The sequence below is a fragment of the Falco punctatus genome (genome assembly GCF_963210335.1).
Source record: "Falco punctatus genome assembly, chromosome: 12".
Lineage (NCBI taxonomy): Eukaryota > Metazoa > Chordata > Aves > Falconiformes > Falconidae > Falco > Falco punctatus.
In genome coordinates, this window is record NC_137592.1 from 28,762,161 (window position 1) to 28,781,973 (window position 19,813).

General features: G+C 47.4%; 1 protein-coding gene across 1 annotated transcript in view; it reads right to left on the reverse strand.

Moving 5' to 3' along the window:
• ITPKB (inositol-trisphosphate 3-kinase B) overlaps positions 1-5,685 on the reverse strand; it is a 72,854-nt gene extending 67,169 nt beyond the window's left edge. The window contains exons 1-2 of the mRNA XM_080408222.1: positions 2,546-5,685; positions 10-1,093 (exon numbers count right to left, since the gene is read on the reverse strand). Coding sequence (XP_080264348.1) covers positions 10-930 — 921 coding nt within the window. The 5' untranslated portion in view covers positions 931-1,093; positions 2,546-5,685. The remainder of the gene's footprint in view (positions 1-9; positions 1,094-2,545) is intronic.
• Positions 5,686-19,813: the final 14,128 nt, after the last annotated feature.

Sequence of the window (19,813 nt, forward strand, 5' to 3'; positions counted from 1 at the left end):
AAGACTTACCACTCGGGGCTTCTGCTGGTCCAGAGTCTGCAGGAAGGCTGGTGTCTGGTCCAGCGTGCGCTCAGGGTCGCTGGAGATGTCCTCCTCGGACTCCTCCCAGGATGAGGAGAAGCCAGTGGAAGAGGCTGAGGATGAAGACAGCTTCCGGACAGGCAAGCTGCCGGGGGGCACGGCGCCCGCCTCCTCCTCTGGGCCCCCCAGGTCCGTGACGATGACAGCGGGGATGCTCCCGCCAACAGCGGGGCACTGGCCCTCAAGTCCTGCGGGGGCCACCACCACCTCGCCTCGCAGTGGTGCAGGTCCTGATGGCTCCAGGGGGCTGCTGCCCTCTGCCAGCATCACAGCTGGGACCACCATCACCACTGGTGTCCCCGAGGGCTCTGCAGTGCTCGGCCAGACCTGCACCCCGCCAGCATCAGGGGCCTCACTCTCCCTGTAGTCTCGCAGCCAGGGTCCAGTTCCAAGTCCCACCGCTGGCGCCGTGGGGCTCACAGGACGGGGACGGGATGGCCGGGGGCTCTGCGGCGGCTGGATGGCAGAGCTGTGCGCCTGGATGTGTGCCTCGAAAAGCCCCACTTTTTGGTTCACCTGGACATTGTGCAGTTCCCGCTGAAGTTGCCGTGCCATGGGGAGTCCTGGCTGCCCCTCTTCACCCCGGCTGCCCCGCCGTCCCCTAGGGCTGTCCGGTGGCCGCAGAGGCTCCTCAAGCGGTGGGAAGAGGAAAGCGGAGCCATGGCGTGGGGAGCGGGGCGGCACAGGGGCTGGGCTGAAGACAGGGAGCGGGCAGCAGCTGCCGGGTGTCTCTGGGCCCCTGGGCAGCACTTGTCCGGGAGAAGGCGGCGTCTTGCTCCTGCCGCTTGTCACCTCGCTGTTGCTATTCATCATCACCAAGCTATTGAGCGCATAGCAGTACACGGCCATAGTAGTCAGCCGGGGCGCACAGTGGGGCCACCACCGCTGCCGCCTCAGCGCTCAGGCTCCGCGGAGCTGCCGAGAGTCTCTCCACGCTGGGACCAGCAGCATCGCCAGGAGGCAGCAGGGGAGCTGGGCTGGCCCCGGACCGCAGCTCCATAAAATGGGACAGCTGGGGAGAGAGAGAAGGACAAGTGGTGAGAGTAGCTCTGTGTCCTGCCTAAGCTCACCCTGCGGCTGTGCACACAGCTGGCTGGCTCTCCCCTTCCCGTGTGCCCCCCCACCAGTCCCTACACACACCTGCATGCATCCCCAGCGTGCCACCCCTGGGGACATGGCCAAGCCTAGTCGTCAGAAGGGTCTGAGCCAAGGGGAAATCAGGTTTGGGGCCGTTTCCCCTCTTTCCTGCCTTCCCTGCCCCCTCTCCGGGTTGCCAGTTGATGCAGCCACAACGGCAGTGTCCGAGAGGACACACAGTCAGCAACTGTTCCTGCAGCAGAACTGCGGAGTTAGCGTCAACTAGTGTGAGCTGAAAGTTGGCAGCTTTCAAGTTTTAGCCCCAAAAGCTGTCATTTTCTGAAGGAAGGAAAAAGCTCTAAATGGCTTGAATTTGCCACCTTCCAGTTTGTCACCTATGACTGAGATCAAGTCTCAGGCATAGATTTCTGTTCCGTGATAAACGTGAAGGCTCGCTGCCTGCAGGTTTGTATGGTAATGGGACCACGTCTCCACCACTCCCCTAACTTACCATGTGCAACAAAGGCTTTGCACATCTTCACACGTGCCCTGCCTAAATGTGCCTCCCCCGTGTAGCATCTGCCTTCTGGGGCACTGAACACTGCAACTGCCTCCAAGTCACCGCCCAGATCCCACACAGAGATGTGTGGTGGTGTTTGCCCTGGTGTGTGTGTGTGTATGTGTGTGAGAGAGACTGCTTTTGTCGGTGGCTGCGCCCCTCTGTACTTCAGCGTGCTTTCCTTCATGTCAGTTTGCTCCATGTGCCACTGGAGCTGCAATCCCCATCCCATGCTGGGGCATGGGAACCTGCGCAAACACACTGCCTACATGAGTGTGCAGGGTTGTTTATGCACGTCTGGCTACGGGTGTCTTTGGAAGCATCTGCGTGCGATGCTGTCAGTGATAGTCTTATGCGTCTCCCCTCCCTGTGAGACTCCTGGCTGGCAAATGGCCACAGCTCTAAGCACAGTCCCCAGCGACTTCGTGAAGAAAAGGCTCCCCATCCCTTCAGGCACTGCTTGGAGGCACCATGAGGCTCAGCTGAGCCCGGGTGTAGTGGGCACCCACCCTTTGCAGGGATCCCCGGCTCCCAGCGCTCTGGCTCGGGTCCGACCACGGCACCGGCACGAGGTGCTTGGCCAGATTTTGGGTGCGGGACGGCCCGCTGGGGCCGGGGCAGGCGCGGGGTGGGGGCCGGGGCAGGCTGCGGGACGGCCCGCTGGGCGCCGCGGCAGCACCCTGCCCCTTTGCCTGCCCCCACCTCGCCTCTGCCCCGCCGCAGGGCCCCGCCGGCCCCGCGCACCGCCAGCCGTGGCCGCCGGCGCGGCTGCTCGGGGGGGACCCCGGCGGAGGGGGCGGCCGCGTCCCCCCACCCGCCGCCGCTTACCTGGCAGCAGGATCCGCGCCGCCCTCAGTGCGCGCTGCCCGGCTGCGCCCGCCGGCGCCGGCGGCCGCAGGGCGCTGCAGAAACCATCTCGGCGGGCGCGCTGCGGCCGGGAGCCCCGCTCGCTGCGCGGGTTCCCGGGGGTTCCTCGCCCCGCGGTGGAGCGGGGGGCGCCGAGCGCTGCCCCTCCGCGCTTCGGCGGCCGAGGCTGCGCGGGCGGCTCCGCGCTTCGGACACCGGGCAGCTCCGCGCCGCGGCCCCGGCGCCCGCTCCCCGTGCGGCTGGAAAGGCGGAGAGAGGAGGAGGAGGAGGAGGCGGAGGAGGAGAGGGAGAGGAGCGGCGAGGAGGAGGAGAGCGGAGGGAGGGGGTAGGAGAGCAGGAAGGAAGTTGTGAGCCTGTCTGGGGTTGAACTCAGCGGAACAAGTTTCTTTTTTTTTTTTTTTTTTTCTTGCTCGGCGCTGCTCGGCTGGAGGGAAATACTGAAGAAAAAAAAGTTTCCATTGTTAACTAAGAAAAAAAAAAAACCCACCACCGCCGCGTTTTGGCCGCTGTGGGTTAAAGATACACGAGCCATTTTCCACCCCCGAGCAGCTCCGCGCCGAGCCCCGGCACCGCTGCCAAAGCCGCGGGCGCCCGGGGCGGGGGGACACCCCCGGCATCCCTGCCCCTCCGCCTGCTACCCCGGGCCAGGCGGCCGCGGCGGGGGGTGCCTGCACCCCGGGAGCGCGGAGCTAAAGGCCCCCCGCGTCCCCATGCGCCCGGCGTGGGGGCAGCGGCCGTCCCGGCCATTTTGCACGGCGGCCCCTCTCCCCCGGGCGCGACGGCTCAGTCCTCAGCCGTGCTCATCCACGTCTGAGCAAGGGGCGCACGGCCCCCTGCGGCGTCGGTGAGCGCATCCCGGGGGGGCAGATGACCCCCACACCCCCAGAAGCCAAACACCAGCACAGCCCCTGGCTGCAGCGTTGCCCCGGGTTGAGGCAGGGCTGTAGCTAACACGTCCCGGACACTGCCCGTCCTTTTTGCTTCAGGGTAGGCCACGGGCAGCAGTTCCCCGGCTCCTGCGGCCCCCAAGGCACGGGTCCTGCTTGGCAGAGGGAGCGGGCTCTTGGCTGTGATACAGCGTGATTTCTGTATCAAGATAACTCATTGGAAATAGTTGTCCGTATGTCAGCACTTCGGGAGAGCAGGCTCTGCGATATGCTCTCAAAGTAGTAGTCAAGGTCAAACCCAGGTAGCAGTTTTGGGGTTGGTCTGGACTGACCGAGGGGGTGGGAAAAAAAGAAAAAAGAAAAAAGAACAGCGATTTGTCTCTGCTAGGATTTCACAGCTAGAAATTTCCCCTGGAAAAGCAAATTGATGTCACAGCACATCAGCTTTTTGTAATTAAGACATAACCTCGAGCATAAACAGGGGCAGAGAGGTCTCCGAATCTGCAGAAGGTGTGGATTGCCAGTCCCACACGCAGGCAGGCAGAGACACCCAAAATGAGCTTATGTTTGTTTTTTCCAGTAAGAGAAATGCTATTTTGAATTCTGGGCAGGAAAAGAGATTTTTAGACTCTTTCCACTCCAATCTGTCTCCTCAGTGCCTGTGCTCAGCCAGGAACTGGTCTTTCGTGAAATAAACTCTGTGATCAATCTTTCTCAGAGAAGTGAGCCTCCTGCATATAACAGCACTATTCATGGGCATAACCTTCCCCTGGTGTGCAAATATCTGCAGATTCTGGTTGTCTGTTGTTCCCATTCCCTTATGTCTACACACATGCATCAAAAAGTAGGAATGTTTGAAAAAAACAATAAATCCAGGAATACATGCAGACAAGCAGGTTATCTTCTTTTTTAAAACAGCTGCACTGTGCCATGTTAATAGCATCTGCATGTACTCGCAGGCACTACTGCACATCTGTGTGTGGATGTTTTGACCATTCTGTGGTGGTGTTTAAGAGTATTTACACCAGCGTAACCACAATGGGTGCTTAAAGCCCTGTCTTAAAGTCCCATGAATTCAAACACCATCAGATATTCATCCTAACAGAGCAGGACAAATTCACTAAATTCACTGCTGCACACATTTACTGATATAAAACTCATTTTTGTCATGTAACAGAAACATGTGATGTCCAGAGCTAGAAGTCGAGCTGTTCCGTGTGCATTATATACAATGACAAGCTTTTCTTTATGAAGGAAGTAGCTAATAAAAGTGGGAAGAGCAAAAAAAAGTCTGGAGATAAATCTGTGACTTTTCAGAATGGGTAGGTACAGGAGGGAAATAATTGTTTCCAGACTGGAACCAGGCAGCAGTCCACACTGTATAGTGAAGAAAGAGCAGACAGCTTTCAGCACACTTGTTTCCAATGAAGTGGAAACCAAGTGTCTGAGGTTAGCCTAAATGGAAAGCACGAACTGAAACAGGTTGCTAGTCTAATCCAGGAACAAGGATGAAGGCAAGAAAGGAGAAAAATTTCTTTCGGAGACAGACGGATGTCTCCAGGCACCAGCGCTGCTGTAGCTGCTTGATGCTGCCAAGGAGCCTTCTCTGTGGCTTCAGCACCATTGCATTAGGTGCTGTACAAAGAGAACAAAACGATGGTGCCACTCCAACTTGCTTACAATCTCAGTGTACATCATTCCTTGAGTAAAAGTCCAATGTCGGGTCTTAAAAGATTTTGCTCCTGCTTAAGCCATGTTCTTCATTGGATACCGAAGCAGGCTGAGTTAGGACAAACAGTTGATGCGGCTGACTTTTGTGTGGGCAACTTTTCCTTATTCAAGAGAGTGGGGCCATTAAAATCAACAGGATCTGCCACTTAGGAAGGGCATATATCCACTGCAAGATGTATTTAGTCCTGAAATAAAGCAAGGACAGACACTTACAGAAGGACATGGAACTGTCCTAACTTTAACATCTCCAACTGACACATTGGCTCTAAGCCTTTGGGGAAAGAAACATCACAGCTGTCAAAGTTAATGGCTTCCCAGCACCTCTGTGTACCTGAAGGGAGACACATTAATTATTGTGTCTCATTTAAAAATGGTCGTCCCAGATGTGCTCACTCTGCCCCATGAGCAGCGTGTGTGGCTCAGCTGGGCTATGGCTGCTGCACCCCTGGGTCCAGGGCTGCTGAGTGCTACAGGGTGGTGGCGGGCGGTTTGCAGGGGCAGCAGGACGGGCCCTGCTGTGCAGGAATGGGGGTGGGGTGGGGAAGAGGACGTCTGGCTGCGGGCTGCTGGTGGGAGCGGTGGCTCTTGCAGCAGGAGTGTTTGTGCCCCACTGGAGTCAGATGAGAGGCCTCTTTGGGCAGGAGGGGAGATCAACTGCACAGGAAGCAAATCCTGGAGAGGAAAAGTGGACAGTACAGACGAGGCTGTTTTACTCCTTTCAGCCTCTGCCATGATCCTAGCTAATGTTTTGCTTTGCTGCTAAAGCCTGCTCCCATGTATAGACCTCTAGGGCAAGGGGAGCTCTGGCAGACCAGTATGGTGCCGGTGACCCTCTCAAGCACATGCAGAATTGTCCTTTGCTACTTTATAAATCCTCTTCCTCTGGAGTCAAGGTCATGGTCCACATCTCGAGGCTTACCATGATGAGCCCTGGGATAGTATCGAAAAGATTGCCAGAGCATGAAGATGAAGATGGTGACCCTGGCCTCTGGCACAATGATGCTCACATCATTGCGAGGGCCTGAGGCTTGGCAATACTGAGATGTGTTGCAAGTCTCAGCACTTTCCACTCTATGCCTTCCCCTGACCTGCTTTCCTTAGGGAAAACCCAGAGACATGTACTGATTGAAAAAGTACGCCATCCCCAATCCAAGCCACAATAACAGGCAACCCCCCCCAACAACCAAACAAGGTCCTGTACTGCAGAAATACCTCCTTTCATGGAGAGGGGAGAACAGCTGCATGATAGATACTGGTCATCCTATTGACTTAAATCCTTAGAGGTACTCAGTATGGTGTGAGCTGCATTATGAAGCTAGAACAGGACAGAATCACAATCTACTTAATATCAATCCAATTGTAAAAACAAACCCGAAAAAATCGTAACAATTTAAGCATAAAACAACTGCAATCGTAAAGTACCCTCCTCCTTCCATTCTTCCTTTATTGTAAGATTCATTTTAAAAATTGTTAGTCTCTGTCATGTTTTGGACTGGTTGGACAAGACAGCCTTCACTGTGTTTCAAAGATGAGTTGTCCAAACTGTCACCATTCATCCAGCTTAGCATTAGAAGGACCATCAACATCATTGCAGTGGAAGTCAGTATTTTACGGCATTTCCTCACCAGTGAGTTGAATCTTACAATCATGTAAAATACAGAAATAAATGGATAAACACAGAGTAATTCTACAGTCAGCAGATTTACTTCATGTTTATGCCAGCATGACGGAGAATAAACCTGGCTAATATTTTACAAGAAAAAGAACACTGAAGACTCAAGAGGAAACACAACACTGAATTATGTGCTGCGAATTGTCTGTGTTCAGGCAGGTGACTGTCATAGGCATGGCACACTTCTGGGCTGGCAGGGGAAACAGAGGCCTGAGAAAAGGGCTCTGGATGTTTATCTTGCACCAGCCCTTTCACATTGCTTCAGTGGTAAAGCAGGTCAAATAAAGATGCTATATTTCCCAGCTCCCAGTGACTCCAAGCTGGCTTATCTGGTCATTTGCTCCTCTCCCACTATCCCACAGGAACACATATAACGGCAGAATTAAGCAGTGACTGGTTAATATTTTTGGTGCCAGGTCCTGTTCAGGGATCAAGAACACATGGCTCTGCAGAGACACCTGTAGCAAGTCAGTGTAATTTAGGGTAGCCTGTGTACTGCACGCACGTCTGCCTGAGCTTGTACATCCACCTAGAGCACAAAGGAACCAGTTTTGTTCTCTGGGAGCCTCCTCCACACATTCCTGCCTGCACCTCACCCCGTGCTGCACCAAGTCATGTGGCTCAGTGCAGCCAAGAAAGTGAGCCAAAGATCTCGGCGGTCTGTTCCTGGCCCTGCCCCGGCTGTGCTGTGGGGTGTTAGCAATGTGGCTTATTGCCTCTCTGACTTGTTTCGCCTGCTTGTGGAACAGGCAGTACATACTAAGACGTCCTGTGCCTCCTAGGGTATTTGTGGCTGTGACCTGCCTGAAGTTTCACATACACTTGGGGTCCTTGGAGGAAGGGATGCATACATCCTATACATCCATGCACAGTGCACATATGCAGAGCAGTAGTGCTGGGCTAAGAACATCAGTTTGGCTCACAGGCCCCAGGTTTTGCAGCAGGACTTTGGAGAACTGTTACAGTTTAAGAGAGTAAACCGTATGTATGGAAAATATGCATAGCAAACTACTGTGACAAGGAATTATATATACATATGATAGGCAAGAAACTTTAGGAACCCTAGAACAAGCACAGGATGTTACATTTCCTCTTGATGCAATGCATATATGCTAGTGGTACCTTTATTTTTCCCTCAGTTAGTAAAATCTCCAGGATGAAGATGTGAATGCTCACTGGTTTTACGTCTGGATATGCTCAGCAGTTTCAGTGCCACCCTTCCTGTTTTTTCCTGGTGTCAGAGAAGACCCCAGCTCTGCCTTTGGTGTGTGCCACAGCTGTGGTCGCCTGCGCTGCGGCAGGGCTTTACATTGACACATTGACCCACAGTTGCTATTTGCTGATAATAAGAATACAAACATATGTGCGTGTTTGGGGAGTGACCCATGATTCAGCATTAATGTTTCCTTTTTTTGCACAGACCGAAGTAGAGGCAGTAGGAGCACATGAAATATGTAGTGTTGAGTTTTCCTGAGGTTCAGTAAAAATAAAATTATAAAGGGAAATCCTTCCCCATTGGATCCTGAGGCTACTAAAAGTTGTACCCTAGGTCTGTGGTTAAGGGGATAAAACAATTAGAATTCAAATACCGCTTCATTGTCTGAAGAGGTTTTTCTTATTCATAGGTCACAGTTATTCCACTAGACTGTGACCACATAACCATAATTGGGCAGCTTTGCATTTGTTTGAGATAGCTATGATCACAGCAGGAAAAAGACAAGCTATTTTTTAAGTGTGCGGTGTGTCACGTAGACTGTTTTGGGTTTGGTAGTATATGACAGGGGTATTAACTTCCAGGGCTGTAAGATTCCACTGCACCTTTTAGGGATGAGATGAATGTGGAGTCACAATAAATGCTGTCCAAATTTCCACTCTGCGATGAGTGATCTCTGTGTTTTGAAAAACTGGGAGAGAGAGAGGGCACTGAAGAAGACATGATTAATAATTTTAAAGCCCATACCAGGCTGTGGGCATTTAATTTAAAGCATTTTGGCTCCCTCCAAGAAACTATTTTTGCCTGTAGTATAGTAATATATTTTAAGGATTTACAATAATATTTCTATTGAAGGACAGATGTTTACCTTTGTCTGTTCCTACATCTGTGAAAGGAAAAAAGCTTTGAATGAGTGCTGCAGAGTTTAATAAACTGGCAGATCTAGGTTGATTCTTGATAATTTTGGATAGGTAAAGCAATAGGGCTATGAAAATATTCCTAAATTATGTTGCCAGACAACAGTGTGTTATCTGTGCTGTTTTCTGCATGTAGCACTGTTCATTGCCATGCAACAAAGTGCAAAGGTCACCAGACCCTCACCCTGAAAAGCAACTGTGTTACAGCAGTCGCTGGAAAACACCAGTCCTTGAACATAAAATTGTTTCAAGCCAAGAACATCTTTCCTAGACCGGTTGAGATCCACACGCTGCATCATGCTTTTCCTCTGAACAACTAGAAGTAAGTAAAGTCCTTATGAAAAGAACAGCATTCCTGTCCACCTAGGAAAATTTTCAGCCCTATCACGTTTCCATACATACATGCATGCATGCATGCATGCCCAGGCATAATAAAGGTGCATTTTAATAGTACCAAGAGCAGCTTCTCTATCCCCACCTAGCACTGGTCAGAGCCCTGTCTCCCTGCTGCCCCCTGCCCCTGCTCTGGAGACATCCACTCCTGCAGCTGCGAACCGCTGTCTGAGCTGCCTCACCAGTTCTGGATTTAAGCAGAAAATTCAGCAACGCAGCAGTTCTCCTTGCAGTGCTCCCACCTCTTCTGGCTGGTATGCCCAGGACAAGGCTCCCTCTTGTGCTGTCCCTCCTCCTCCCCCAAGTATTTCCAGGTTGCTCCTGGATCAGCAGGGTTATTTGTCTCTGAGAGGGCACATGTCTGAGATTTTTAAGCCACTGCTGCAAACTGCAAAATTTATGATCATTGACATTTTCCACTCTACTACCATGTGCTCTCTAACCTTGGGCAAGTTCCTACAGCTGGAGTTTTCACCTCTGTGTAACTAAATTGAAGCATTTAAACCTGCTGACTGCCTGAATAAGAAGACAGATTTCAAGACTGAGATAGTCCCTTACCTCACCACGAAATTTGCCACTCTTCACAACTCTCTGTGCTCCAAGAAGGAGGCTCCTTATTCTTCTTTTCCTTTGGAAAAGTGAAAGTTATTTCATGGTCTGGCAGGTACTAACAGCTGCTTGAAATTAGATATCTAAAAAGCCATTACAGCTGGGGAAGGTGAACGTCTGGCCCAGAGAAGAGACATTAACCATCCATTTCCAAGCTTGCTGAATAAGAGCTGACGAGCTAGACTGCAGCTCTAATGGGTTCCTGCTTCCTGCTGGTTGGGGATGGACACCACAGAGTTCCAGCTGGCTGCTCTCTTCTTCCCAGGGGAATTCACCTAATTGCCTGAGTAACTTAACGAGATGGAAAAGCAAGGACAGAAAAGGAGAGGTGTGGGGCTTGCAGGTCCTCAGCAGAATCTCTGTTTACTTCCCACTCATTCCTCAATCCTTTTCCATTCTTTGTTCTCCTCCTTTCTGGACACACCTCTAGAGACCTGCAGCCTTTGCTGTCTGAACCAGATTCTCCGACAACAGCTGACAGTAGCGTTCTGGACCGGGTTACGTAGAACTTCAGGCTGGCCTGAGGCAGGCAGAGCTGTCAGAGATGGTGCCGCAGAGGGGCATGGCAAGGAGGGACAGCTGCTCCCTGTTGGGGGTCACCCATGGTCCTGCCATGCTGCCCACAGGCTTCTGCTGTTTGAGAAGAGCAGGACTCGCCTGGCGAGCGGGACAGAGAGACACCTGCCCAGGCAAAAAGAGCATGGAGGAGGGAGAACCTGGAGAGCTGGTGAGGCTCTGCTGGCTGCAATGCCAGGTGGGCTGCTCTGCCCTCAGAGACCGTGGGCTCTTGAGGCTGGCAGAGGGAACACAGCCTGCACCTCCGGCTGAAGGCACTGGAAAAGCTGGCAGCCATTGTGGTCTTCTCTCCACCAAGAACAGACCGAAACTGTTTTTCTTCAGGGCTGTTTTACGAGGAGCAGGAAGAGGGCACGCAGACACAGTGCTAAGGATTAACTTTACAAGTGTGTCTCCCTCTGACAAGATGTTTGAGGTTAGCCAGTTCCCTGACGTTCTCTGCTGCTGGTTGAGAGCAGCCTTGTCCTGAATAGAACAGGAATGGTGCAAGACCTCAGCCATCTGACATCTCGTCTTCTGTCTCAGCGACGGGGAGATCAATAAAAGCTTCCAGAGAAATGCCTTGGAATGACCCTTTCTGATAGGAGAGACAGTATCCTGGAAACGCCCATTGTTTCTTGGCAGAGATACTCACTTCATTCCTTAGCTGCACAACCAGATTTCTTTAACTCTCATCAGGGTCATTTTTGGGCTGGATTGTGAGTGTGTTTTATGTAAAAAAACCAACCAACCAACCACCAATCACTTTGTTTCCTTCTGTTTTATATTTCTGACATTTCCTAAAAGGAACAAAGTGTTGAAACAATGAAATGCTTTTCTTTTTTACAACCCTATCTATCATTAAGAAACAGTTTGCTTAACATCCCTTCTTCCCTGTGAAGGCCATGGATGGGGCTGAACAAGACTTACAGGATCCAGAAAGTCAGGTGCCATTTGTGTCACCAGCAACAGTGGTCATCATGGCATCACCTACCATTTTTACAGTGTCAAAAAGAGATATGGAAGAAGAATGGAGCAGGCTGACATTTATTACAGTTGGTGGAACAGACAAAGTTAAACAAATGGAAATTTGGATTCTTTGCAGGAACAGACCCTATATGAGGCTGTTGAGTTAGGCAGGGCCCTGGTTTTGGAGGCAACATCACATGAGCATACTCAGACTTGAAACCTCCAAGAAAGACTGTTGGAGGCTGCCTTAGCAATCAAGAAAGTGGTGCATCAGAGATGAACCAAAGAAGGAGTTCATCAGAGCTGTCCTGCTCAGCAAGTTGGGCCCAGTTCTCCCCTGGCTGTCATCCCACTATTGTTACTGGAGAGGCACTGGAAGAGACTTCAGAATAACAGGTGAAACACTATTCTTCTACAAATCAGCTTCCATTTTACTGCAGTAGGGTTTCCTTTGCACACTTGAGACCACTGGAGACTAGGAGATGAACTCTAGCAAAATACCAGCCATCAGATTTACCATCTAAACAATGATCTCACCTGCAGAGTTTTTTAAGTGGCATCTTATACTTCTAAACCCCTGACTTGAAAGCCCTGAAGTACCTGCACTGTCACATTCCCATCCTCTTTCCTTTCCCAGAGAAATCGATCTGGATGGGAAGTGACAAGTCTACACACGTTTTGTGAACTCTTAGGAATACTTCTGAAAGTTGAGATAGGGAGAATGAGAGCACCAAAACACCCATACTATTGGAAGTGGTAAGTGCCCTAAGAAGTCCCCCAAAGTTCTTGAGACCCATACCAGGGAATCTTTCACTGCTCAGCCTCACTGAAACTGTCAGTGTTTTTTTCTCACCTCCTCTCCATCAAGCTGATGGCCAGTTCTGCTCATGAGGAAACCTGTAGTAATTCTGTGGAAGCCAAAAGACTGAATTGTGTAGAAGTGCAATCAGGCCATGAGGATTTAGTAATGGATTTGACAGGGACACAGAGAATTGGGGGTTGGGGCTGTTCTAAAATAAATCATTTAATTTGACCAAACACTTAATAAATTCTCCCCTTCTACTTCCTTTCTGAATGCAGTTATTTGTCCCAGTAGTTAGTTTCACACTCATCCATGTCCAAATTAATTTCTTTCACATGATTAATCAGCAGCTGGAAGCAGGTGATGTCGTGGACTGTCATTAAATTCTCATCAAATATTACATTTCTCTCTCTCTCTCTCTTTTTAAATTTAACTAAACAACTGTAGTGATGGCTTTGCTGGCTGATGGCCAGCTGAGTCTCTGCGCAGAGGCACACTCCTTGCCTCTGTTTTCCCATGTTCCCCAGCTTGTTTGCTTTCTGATGGAAAAATTAACTTCCACGGCAAGACTCTGAGTAGCAGCTACAGCTGCAGTGTATTCAAGAAAAACATACTGCAAGGACCAGAGGAGTCATTACAGCCCCAGCAAAACAGGGGTTCATCCCTTTTCCCTCAGAGAAAAAGCAGTGCGTGGGGCAGCTTCAGTGTCCCAAGGTGATCAGACAGATTCTCTTTTCAGACAGAAGATGGATGGAAGGAGGTTTCCCTCCCTCAAATGCAAGCTGTCAATATGAACAAGCATTACAATTGCATTTACATGGAAACAAAATATGTCTCAGCTTTTGGCCACTTTTGAAAAAGGATGACAATCTTTGCAGGAAGGGTGCGTGATGCTTTACCATTGATGAAATTTGCCTGGTAGTTGTTAATAGAGGTCATCTCCCAGGTTTACCAGAAATGGGTAATGCCTGAAGTCAATATTGCACTTCATTTTCTGTTAAAAACCTGATTAATGATACTCATCTTTTTCTCTGTCAAAACTATGTTCTCCCATTCTTAACGCATAAATGGTTCTCAGAGGTTTTTTTCTCACGTTTCGGGTGAATTGGAGGCATTTGCCTGGTACAGTAGGTTGCAAAAGGGGAAGGTGGGTCCTTGCATTCTGTAAAAACTATGTTTTTTTTGTCAGGTTCTGTCTCCAGCAATGTATCAGCTTAAAACCCCCACATCTGGTCTAACCTGTTCTCAATAAATGCTGTCTTTGAAAAGGCAGTCTTGATGGGCTGGTTTTGGAATAACTCTGATGGTTTATTTTCCATTTTAATTTTCAAACATTTCAAAGTGTATATAACATACTGTGAGCATAAAGGTGATGAGTTTTGGTTGATTTTCTTTAATTGAGATGTTAGCTATATTGCAGGCAAATGGATTTAGAATAACTTACAGTACTCAATTTTCCAAATTGTTACAGAAGGATGAGATTACAGTCTAATACTGTCTGCTAATATGCTTAAGCATTTTCAATTATGGCAGCTTTTTTATAAGTAAATGCAAAAATATTGCAGCAATTCTGAGTATCAACAGGATTTGAAAGCCTTTAATTAATTTTGGTTACATTTAAATAATGATAATAGTTTGAGAATAATAAACCAGAGCAGACCCAGGGAAGACTCCCATGAAGTGGATTGTGTCACACCTGAAATAAGTTTTGCCTCTTTCTCTGGCATTTAGATAATATTTGAAAAATCCCCCAAAGGCCAGCAACTGTAGCTGGAAACTGTTGGAAGAAGGGTTCGCCGGAGTCAAGAAGACGCTCAATATGAGTTATGCATCTTGCTCAACTTCATTAGTTTCTAACACTACTTATATAGAATTGATACACATGCATATTCGTAAAGCAGAAATATAATTGGTTAGTAGTCTCTAAACACGCGCGGTTCTCACACCCCTAATTATCATGACTAAAATAAGCATTCTATCCATGTAGCTAATTGTGCTGCTGTGCTTCAGCCTTGTAGTTTGTTACTCCCCTACCTTTCTTGGCCCTGCATCTGCTTTCCCAGCAGCTGTAGCTTGTTACAGCCATGGCCTGTTGGCACAACATAATTACTTGGTCTCAGGATTCAAGAATAGCTCAAGGCTACCTTTCTTGTTAACTTCAGCACAGCAACTTCAGTACAATTCTGATTACAGGCCTATTCTAATACCAGGCCTGGATTGTGCAGATCTTCAGAGATTCTAAGGCCATGCTTCTGCAGCCATTCTTCCACAGGAAACACAAATTACAGTCTGCCTATGTTACCCAGTTATATCCAAAGAAAAATACCTACTGATTCGAGTGGGTTATGGAGCAGGCCTCATACTGTACACCTAAACTAGAAATTCAGCTGTCTCTGGGATAGAAACTGGTCAAGTTCTCTCTTCCAGAATTCAGTTTAAAATCCCTTTAAGCACTGTCTTCAAGGAGGTACTTTTTTTCCACATTTCCTGTTTTCACTTGTAATATTCAAAAACTGAAAGCAAGGATTTACATCTAAGGTACTAAATAATCTACTGAATTCAGATCAGTTTCCACTGGGTAGATACATTTTTTCCATCCACATTTAAGGTAAGCATACTGGACAGCCTTTCTTTTTAGCAAGCTGATGCAATGTAAACAGGATGATTGACTAGGGTAGCTCTTTGCAGCTACAAAAAGAAGAGCTCTGAGCATTTGGCAGCATCCCCACAGTACAAGTCAGAAAACAGAGGTCAATAGCAGCGACAGTGTGATGCCCAAGGCAGTGCAGGGAAGCAGTAGCAGAGAGAGCAGTAAGGGCTCTTACCGGCCAGCCCAAGCCAGAACCATCCCTGGGTCTTGGAACTGCACTGACAGCTCTGTCTTTGGAGAGAGGAACAGAGCTAAATAGCTAATAATAGCGAAAGCCTTTTTCCTCATTCTTGTTTTCATATGGTTATGTTTGCACGATGAACTTCAGTAAAGCCAACACATCAGGTACATTACTTGTACTACTTCCTGCAAGTAGTTGTTTTTTTGACAGTTAATGTATTAGCTGTTGTCGTAGTAGTTACAAGCTTGTCTGCAGCTGTCTCGGCTCAGCTTGGCTCGCCCAGACTCCCAGTTTTTATTAGCTCTGCTCATACTCTTCCAGTGCTTCTTGGCCTTGCACTTACTGTCCTCCATGTTTATTGTCCTCACACTTCTGCTAGTGTTTCACAAAACTCCCTAGGCTGGATCCAAATGCTGAAGGGAAGAGAATCACTGACTCCTACAGGCGCTCAGTCCTTCCTTTTCTGAAAAACATGCGGTCCTGCAGAGAAGATTGAATTTAAAAGCCTGATTAAGCATTGTTAGTTTTGCTGGTTTGGTTTCTAAAGGCTAAATATCAAACAATAGTACAGGAAGCCAACCCGAGAAAGGGCTGGGATGCATAGCTGCTGTTTATTTCTTTTGAAAAACTTACTTAGGTAGCCCTTTACTTAGTTTATCCTATGAAGCAGTCACTGAGACACTGCTGAAAGCTGAGAGCAACACCTCAGTACACGGACAGCCCATTACACAAGCAGTGCTACTGAAACCACAGAGTGTGGGTTATTCCACAGAAGAAATGGGGATGCACTGGGAATCAATTTCTGTTTTCTTTTAGCAGCACTGGTCAGCTGGACAACCTACAGACAAATAAAGGAAGCCAGAAGGGACCTAGTCAGGCCTTCTGGCACAAGTTGGACTGCAGACCTCCAAAAAAGGGTTGGTTCTGAAGGAGGCAGAGGTAGAAGGTTTTTTGATTATCCATTCTTCACCCCATCTGCCATTGTTGTTTGGGGTTTTTTTTACATCTTCTTTCTCCTTTGGTGGGGACTGGCCAGCTTAGGTGGTGTTTAGAGTCAAGTTTTACAATTTGCAGACACTAATGGAGGTGTTTAGTTTCATTGCTGTGTATGTTCAAGCAGCTATTCTTTATGATTCAATTTTTCTTCCATGAGTCAACTTATGCTTGTTTCAGACTACACAAGAAATATTTTACAATGAAGAGCCTCCCAACACTATAAGCTAAAATTTAGATCACAGTATTTGGTATATCTTTTGAGTGTAAGTTTTATTTCATGTTTCTTTATAATCAAGAAGAGAGAAATCCTTCTAGAAAAGTCCCCAGGAGGCTGGTATCATTTGTATACTTTTTCCACTCTCTTTTTAGATTTCAGTAGATTATATCTTATTTATAGGAGTCCACTGGAGAGTTCAGATAAACCAACAAAGAACAGCAAGAGATGCTGACAACTGGCCTCTTTCAGCACATGCTTAGAATGATGAACTGTCCATCAACTTTGCAGAAGACAGTTTGGCTGAACCAAAAATGACATTAATGTTGTTAACATTAAAAAGGAACTATTTCAGCTTTTCAGAAATGTATCAGCTTTACAACAAGATCAAAGCACAAGACAAAACAGATCCCAACATTAGGCAAGGTTCCACTTGACTAAATCTGGTGGATGTAAAACAGCTTAGAGAAGACATGTCTTTGAGAAACAGGAGATGTGGGTCTGATCCTCTCAGACAAGTTATTCAGATGTGGGCTTTATACTGCCTACATGGGTGTCTGTGTTTGCAGAAGAGGTGGCCACTACCATGATCAATTCTATGTTAGTCTTCTACTTATTTTTTCTAAGTATTTTAGGAAGGAAAGATTTCATTTAGAGCTGAATAAACTTATGTTCCACAACTCAGAGCAACATTTTACAGTTTTTCTTATGAATGCAAATAAATGCCAGATATCTCTACCATGGATCAGTTCAAACTGATTTCAGCCCAGCTCTGATCTATTTGGCTCAGTCACCAAACTGAAAATTTATTCAAATAAACTTAAGACTCACAACTTCAGTGACGTTAGTGAAAAACACATGCGTATAACAAGCAGGAGTCTTTCTACCCAAGAGTTTACTCTCTAAGGAACAAGGTAGGCCTCAGAAAGGTTCTATCCTTTGTGTTGTATGAACATTTAGAAAGTTTGTGCAGGAGCTAGGAAACCAGCCTGGACTACCAATATCCTAAAACACTACTCAAGCCACAAGCTCTTTTCTTCTTGCTGCTCAAATCTCCCAGTTCCTTTCTGCAGCAAAACTGGTTCTAATGGTTAAAGCCTCTCCTCACTATCAGAAGAGCTAGCTTCCTTATTCCCTTAGTGTGCACAAGGGGAAAAGCTCTTAGACACATTAGCTCAGCTCTGAGATTAGAATCAAACAGAGGTTCTGTGTTCAGATATAACCTCTACAGCGGAAATGGGAACAAGTTCATCTTTCCAAGGCCTAGGAAAACGCATCTGCCATCACCTTCAAAGTGCATCTGCTGTGGCATTGATTGTTTTAACTACAGGGCAGGATCTGAAGGCTAGACTCGATTCAGCATTCACAACGAATCTTCCCTGAATAAGCAGAGTAGGCTTTGAGCTTATAAAAAGTGTCACACTGGCCACCTGAGTAAAGAAATTAAGAGGTGAAATGATTTAACTTGCTTTTAAGATAGCTGTACTGGGCGGAAGAATGAAATGAATCCAATGTTGTTATGGAACCTCCTGTATAAATGTTGAAATAAACAGGAGTGTGAAAAGCTCTGAGAAAGACACAGGAGACAGAAATGCAGTTTAGTGAGGAAAGCAGAGGTGGGTGAGAAATGATCTAAGTGTTGGCATTGTCTGCAGTACAGTGGGCATTGCTCATCTTCATGAACAACCTAGCACTTTGCTATCCCCTTCCTGGAGGGGCTGCCTCAAGCCACTTCTCACTCAGGGTAATTATCGTTTTCCCCATGCAGATGGAAAACCTAAGGTAGGGAGAGGTAAAGATCAACATTGGCCACCGATTTTCGTGTTTCTATTTCTGCATGTCTAAAAAGAAACCTTTTGGTTTCCTTCATAAACGCCATGACTTTCATGAACCTCATGACTCTCATGAAGTGTGGGATATTGTCTGCTCAGCATGTATAAAAATGAGGCTCAAAGTGTCTCAAATTCAGCATTTGAAATGAGTATGTAGGAAATGTTGTTCTCTTATATGCTACTCTTGCTCATACAGAAAGTTACCATTACCATTTCCTTTTCCAAATTACAGTGAAGGCATCTTTCTTCTTTTTAAATAATATATCTGATTTTGATATTACTTACCACAGCTTTTGTACTCACATTTGAATACAAGCTGTAAGTCATACACAAATAACATGGAGGTATCTTGCAGCTGCATTGATTTTTCCTGATATTTGTATGAGCAAACTCATCAGACTTGATGGGGAAGATGAGGAAACTGCATCTTCCCTACATGTCACGCAGAACTGTAAATTTTTCCTTTGGATATGTATATTGCAGCTCTTCTGACAGCACTACACCCACGCTCTGCCTTGCTGATGCCTTCAGTGACAGCACAGATGCTGGAATTGAACTGTTTGGTGACTGTCAGGCGAAGTTTCCACAGAGTGGTGGTATTCTTTTACCAAGGATTTCAAGCAAGAAAAAGCTCTTGACTGAACCAAGCAGAAACCAAGCAGACGGGCCTGCCCCAGGCCTAGATTTTCACAGGGCTGCTTTGCAGATGGCCAGTGTTAGGGAACCGAGACTGCATCACTGAGCACTGATCCAAATTCTGGTGCAACACATCCCCTTATCACAGTGCATTGTCCTTTCTGCTGTTTCCCTCTCCTCCTCCTGTGCTCCCTCCAGGACCGCACTGTTTCAATTTGTATAAAAGTCCAGTTCCTCATGTGGATTTAGGAGTAAGCAAATGCATCTCCACAGAAACCACAGGCATTTTGGAAAACCTACAGATTGTATTCAAATGAATGTCTCTGATTTTTATTTATTTAAATGATATCCCCTCCGTAATTCTCTATTGAGTAATAATTTTCTGCCAGGCTAACCTCACCTTGACAGTGCCAGATCTATGTGCTGTTCTCTTTCATTTCTCTCTCCTTGGCTATTGTATATCATTATCTGAGCTGTTAAATAGCAGCTGTACTTTAGCCCAGCCCTGGACAAAATGATCTCCAGGCTCTACATGTTTTTTTGATGAAAAATGCAGACAAGCTTAAATGGATAGTTTATCCACCACCACCAGTCAACTCTGGCCATCTGTGAGAGCTGCAGTATGACCGTGTTTCATGAAGACAGTTTTTGACCAAGCATGAGTGTCACCCATAATGCCTGCAAAGCTTTGCTGCTCTGGAAACCCGCATTACTGTTATGTGAAAACATCTGTGACTTGTATGGGAACACCAAGGTGATTTGAGTGAAATATGGCAATGGAATGAAAAAAGGCGTGCTTAACTGTGCTTACAAAAAATGAAATCTGAGGAGTATAATTCATTAGCAAAGTGCAAGACCATGCAATATTTAAAAATAATTAACCTTTGAAGTTCTTGAAGCAAATGATGCTTGTCAGATGTGGAAGAGAGGAGGGAAGTTATAAAGAAGACAACACAGAGGTACCAGTTACTG